Below are 5,967 nucleotides of genomic sequence, written 5' to 3' on the forward strand. Positions count from 1 at the left end.
GATCATTCATTCATCATGGCTGTAAAGAGTAAAGTAATACATGTACAGTGCAGTGTGACTTTTTTCAGTGTTGCCATTATCTTGTTTCATACTCAAAAGATTTAGTCAATATTATCACAGTTTTTTATGGGTGTTTCCATAACCTGACCACCTTTTCTGACTACCTTTTCTGACCACCTTTTCTGACCATCTTTTTTGACAATCTTATTTGACATTATTTTGATGTTTGCTTCATTGTTGTTATCTTTACACTTTGCACAATAATATTGTACCATTCTGGATGTTAAGTGACATAAAATTGAAATTTCAAGTGAAATTTCTTTTGTTTTCCCATACTTCCATGGTTTTTCACAGGGCAGTTAACTTCTCAGTTTAGAGAGGAGACAGTTATCATGTGGTGGGTCAATAATCAGTAAACACAATTACCACTTCACAAGGTCATATTCATGATATTTGTCAAACATGCCCTGCAGATATTAAGGGTGCAGCATGAATGTGAATATGGGTTTAAGGGTATACGAGGTATTGTTGGTCGAAACAGATTTTCATTATCTGAATCAAAAAAAAAAAAAAAAATAACACTTTGGTGTTTTGCAGAAGTTCATTATACAAATCATATACTTTGGAAAACTTGCTTAATTTATTGTTAATGAGTTATGTGCGTTTTACAAAAGTGTTGTTGTTTCAGCCCTCTCTACAACATAACTCAAGAACCACAGGACCTACAAAAGTATATCTGTGATATTTGAATTATTCTACACGCTCGCTATGAATAAGCCCAATCGCCATAACTTTCAGGTTTTTAGGGACACTTTGACCTCTGACATATCTGGAAAATTGCTGTAATCATTAATTTATTATTGTAATAATGTTATCATTATAAATAATAAAATAATTAATTTATACAATAATCAAATTTTTGGGTTTGTTTTTATTCTAGTAACACGTTTTAAATTATATTTTGTGCGCTCAAAACCCCAATTTTTCTGAATTTTCCCGATAGGTCAAAGGACAAAGTGTCCCAAAACTGCAAAATGTGTCCCACAATGCATTGCAAACTTCCAATGCCGATTGGGCTTATTGAGCAATGCAATTTTTGCTAAAGCTCACTACCATTTGCAAGGTGCTGTGGACTACTTTGTTTTCTGCTGCTTCGACCAACAATACATCGTATACCCTTAATTGTCCATCAGACAGACAAAGTCTGAACAGGGAAGTGCTGAGGGTAACACTAGGGAGCACTCGTTCGAATGAAGTCAGGAAAATTGGATGTGTGTTTTAAATAATTTCATTTACCATGAAAGTGTTGTAGTTTTTTTTTTTAATTTTCAAGTTTTTATTTGGAAATTGCTTTTACATCAGTGGCACTTTCGATCCGATGGTGCATCCAAGACATTAAATATATAAACAAAACTGTATTAAACAAAACAAAATCAAAGGATACTCGACAAGCAAAAGGTACAAATAAATAATCTAAAGTGAGAAAGAAATAACAACCATGTACCCTTAAAAATGTTGTTTATCTATTAACAAATCCCAGAGAAAAGCTTGCTAATTATCACCCAGCATGACTGTCTATGATTATGGTGTAAAACACTAGGATCCAAAACATTCTCATCTATTAGTGCACAGTTCTTTAACTCCAATACATTTGTACATTCATTGAATGACCTTTGAAAATTGGGGTACAAAACCTCATACTCTGCAACTTGAGGTCAAATTTTGCACTATGATTGTTTAGTTAATGTTATTGGACTATGGCATTGGAATAAGGCCAATCAAATATCACAGGGCTCACTGTAAAAGCTGGTCAGAAAAGGTAGTCAGAAAAGGTAGTCAGAAAAGGTGGTCAGGTTATGGAAACACCCGTTTTTTATGGTGGATTGGGTAAATGATACTCAGTGAACAATAATCAATATGAATATCATTGGTTCCTGTTATCTCATTGCCTACAAAAACCCAAGGGTGGGGGGGGGGGGGGAGTCACTTGTGTTACAGCTTGTACATCATGCACTTTGAAGTTGATAAACATTTTGCCAACAATTTCAAAGGTGTTCAAAATCACCCTGGTTATGAAGTGCAAGTGGCAAGGGCATATATTCAGGATTCTCAGCATTTCAGGATAAAATATTAAAAACATCTAGCATTTCATGGTTCCAAGCACTCCAGGAAAATTCTCAGAGTTTTCACTATTAGTTGTACATGTAAGTCTATTGTGAAGTACTGACATTGATTGCAGGTGGTGGTAGTTGAGGGTTAGAGGGCAGGGGTGCACCAGCCCTGATATTGGGAGGTTACATTTTAATTTCAATGGGACTTTGGATCAATTCAGGGTGGGTGAGGTGTGCGTTTGTGTATGTGCCATCCTGGGTCTCAGAATCTGATGCTAATCTGTAACATAGACTATATGCTCCTGTAGTCCCAAGATAATTCATAGCAGGTACTAAAAACAATACTTACGGTATCTGACGACTCTCCTACAGCTCGTGTATGTTTTCTCTTGTCTGCTGAGATATCCTCCTGTAAAATACAAGACAAATACACTTTTTAATTGGGATGCAGTCTTATACCTAGAGTGACATGACACACAGGATGGTCATGGTCATGGACCCTCTGCTAGCTGCACTGGTGCATTGTGTAGCTTCCTTAAAATGGAATCTTGAATGTAGACCATGACCCAATTCTGGTCTTGACACCAGATCGTTTATCTGGCAGTTATTATTCGCCACTTGCACGGTCGCCATGGTCGCGTACCAAAGCGAGGCTCTCCCCGCATCATCGGCGTTCACAGCGACGTTTGTTACACCCTGTTTGTTTACTGTATACCGTAGTAACCAGTTTGTGTCATGGCAGGCGTGTTGAAGGCTCCAGTTTGGACAAAAAGTTTAAAGTATTTGCCAGATATAAATCACCAAACCATTGATCAAATTGCAAACCAACATTCAAAGACACCACTAGCTTCACTACAGAAAGGATACAGGTTTTTTTCTGGCAGTTATGTGCATGATTTTGAAGGTAAGTTCCCGATTCGGAACCCACAGAAGTAGTGTACATCATGGTGCAGCACTTCGCTCCGATCGCGAAATATATGTACATACTTTAATTATTTTTGTAAATTGGCAGCGATCAAACATTAAATGTAACACATTTGGTGATTCACAAAACCATTTTTTACTTGAATCCAATCATAAATTTGGCTGCATTTGTAGCATGTATCTGAAAACGTCACTGTATAACCGACCTATGCTTGTGTTAAGACTGCCGAATTATGCAGCCTTACAATTTATATCGACGTGCATTAGGGACCGTTCATTATTTACGAGGGAGGGCGGGGGCCGGATGAATCTCACCTCTCGGTCTCTAAAATTACTCAACCCCCTGTTGACTGGATCGAAAAATATGCGCCCCCCCTACAGTCATAGTAAAAATTACACCCCCCCCCATAGTTGACATTGTTGCCCTGCATACCATGTGATGTGGAAGGCTAGAAGCGATAAACACATCTATACCCTATTTTAGCAGGTCAGTCAGTGACGTAGAGGCGTTTAAGTTGCATCTTCACGTGCGTATTTGCGTGTTGTCGTTAATCGCGTACGCAACTACATGAGCGCCTTGAGCGTACTCATGCGAAATGGATGAAATACGCCTCTACGTCACTGACTGACCTCTGAAAATAGGGTATAGGCCTACTATCCAATTTTCATGTTTGTCTTGCCTTCCAAGTCATTTTGTGCAAGTAATCAAAACTGAGGGACCCCCAGCCCCCCCAAAAAAAAGAGAGAGAGAAAAGAAGAAAATTAGCGAAATTTTCCATGGGTCGCAAACAAATCAAATGGGTCAAAATCAATGAGTTTTCGAGGGGGTCACCCCCTAAATTCTCAGAATTGGCCCCCTCTTGACAAAGTTATTGTTTGAACTTTATAATTTGTTTAACATTTTCCTAATGGATGTTTCTTTTTCTTCTTTTTTTCTTACCTACAGTTAAACTTGATCTTCAAGGCTGCCATGTAAAGGCAAAATGCTACCGGTCACAGAAGAAGAACGAACAACCTCATCAACTGAAATTAATCCTTGCAGTACATTCAACAACAACAACACTTATGGCACACTCCTGTTCTTGCACTGCTGGTAAAGGCTTCTGCCAACATGTCATCGCCGTGTTGTACCAGGCTTCTCATTACAAGATGCTGGGAATGAAATCAGTGCCACCCATCGTTTCGAAGACATCAGCACCGCAGCAGTGGCATGTTCCCCCAAGGACGCATGGAATCAAACGTCGCCCGGTATCGGAAATGAAAATCGTCAAAGTGTCGAAAGTAACGCCAAGTAAAAAAAGAAAACTGTCAAATGAGCAACCGAAAGCGAAACGTCGTAAAGTGTCGGAAGGAATTCAGTCAACATTGTACAACCCAGTGACAACACCACTTGAACAACTGAACTTCATGAAAGCAATGTCTGCAACTCTCCAGCTTGAAACCCACAAGCCACTCTTCTTGCAACTCATTGGAAATGAACCAATCACCTACGTAGACTCTAAATTTGGACGTGTACCAAAGGGGTCGATCTTATCGTATCAAACAAAACCAGACACTGAAAATGAAGGTGTTGTCATCAATGCTGGTGTTGAACCTTCACTGCCCAAATTTGAACATGTGACTTTGCCAACCAATTTCCATGGGCCATTACGTGAAGTAGATCAAACTTACTTTGATGGATTATGTGTTACAGAAGCCCAAGCAGATGAGTATGAGGAGCTCACTAGAACTCAAAGTCAATGCCCTGAGTGGCACAGACTGAGGGAAAGCCGTGTAACAGCATCGAACTTCAAGAGGGTTACAGGTCGGCGGAAAGAACACAAGAAGCTGGCCGAGGACTTCATGGCGAAACGTCATGTACAGGAGACTGCAGCAATGAAGCATGGCATTGATTGCGAGCCGGAGGCAGCCAAGTCGTATGCTGAAAAAACATTTGTTAATGTGTATCCAGTTGGGATTTTTATCAATCCATCAGCTTGCCACATTGCATGCTCACCTGATCGACGTGTCTATGACCCAAAAGAGAATCCTCCTTGGGGTCTACTTGAAATTAAGTGTCCAATGAAGAACTCATTCATTGAAGTTGACTACTTAAGGCGGAACTCCAGAACTTTGAAATATCAACTGAACAAGAAAAACGCGTACTACATCCAAGTAATGGGCCAAATGGGAATTACAGGATCAAAATGGTGTGACTTCTTCGTCTGGACAGCTAACGACTATCATGTTGAGCGCATCTACTTCAATGAGGAAGAATTCAAAGACATGAAGATGAAGTTGGATGAGTTTTATTTCACTTACTACCTTCCTGCATTAGTAGCCAAAAGACTGTAAAAAGATCAGGAGACTGTAAAAGACAGAACAAATCAATCTTGAAACACTGAAATATCAAGTTCCAATTCATCACTAGTTTATTGCACATGTAATTTATTATTGTGTGTTCCAAAGTGTACAGTGATAATTGTAAACATGTTAGATTTGTGACTAAAACTTGGTAAGGCAAATAAAAAAGAGGTTTGTCTCAGGTTCCCTTACGCGTAGCTGAAAAAATTGAGATATTACCGCATACATTTTTTTTTTTTTTGCCTTTTTTAGGACAACATTTTTACTGACTCAACCTTTTAGAAAATGTTTTATTTTTGAAAAAAATTGATGACCTTTTTTTAGGAAGAAATTTTGACGGACTGAAACTTTTGGAAAAATTTTATATAAAAAGTAAAAATTGTCTGCATTTTTGCTAAAAAAATACCATAAAAAAAAAAATCTGCATTCGCATAGCCCCAAATCTAAAAAAAAAAAAAAAAAATCGCATAGCGCTTAGGGTTGTTTTGGACCCAAGGAACCTGAGACAAACCTCTTTTTTTTTTGCCTAATATATTGTTTAACAATTTATTACTTGTGTACATAATGCAACAGAGATGTAAGGACAAAA

At 38.4% G+C, this 5,967-nt stretch overlaps 1 protein-coding gene across 1 annotated transcript; it reads left to right on the forward strand.

Moving 5' to 3' along the window:
* The first annotated feature begins 2,725 nt into the window (after positions 1–2,725).
* Positions 2,726–5,712, forward strand: LOC140149406 (uncharacterized). The gene is made up of 2 exons (XM_072171598.1): positions 2,726–3,015; positions 3,982–5,712. Exons 1-2 carry the CDS (start codon positions 2,847–2,849, stop codon positions 5,367–5,369), a joined length of 1,557 nt encoding a protein of 518 aa, XP_072027699.1. The 5' UTR covers positions 2,726–2,846; the 3' UTR covers positions 5,370–5,712.
* The last annotated feature ends 255 nt before the right edge of the window (positions 5,713–5,967 follow it).

The sequence above is a fragment of the Amphiura filiformis genome, chromosome 1 (genome assembly GCF_039555335.1).
Source record: "Amphiura filiformis chromosome 1, Afil_fr2py, whole genome shotgun sequence".
NCBI classification, from domain to species: Eukaryota; Metazoa; Echinodermata; class Ophiuroidea; order Amphilepidida; family Amphiuridae; genus Amphiura; species Amphiura filiformis.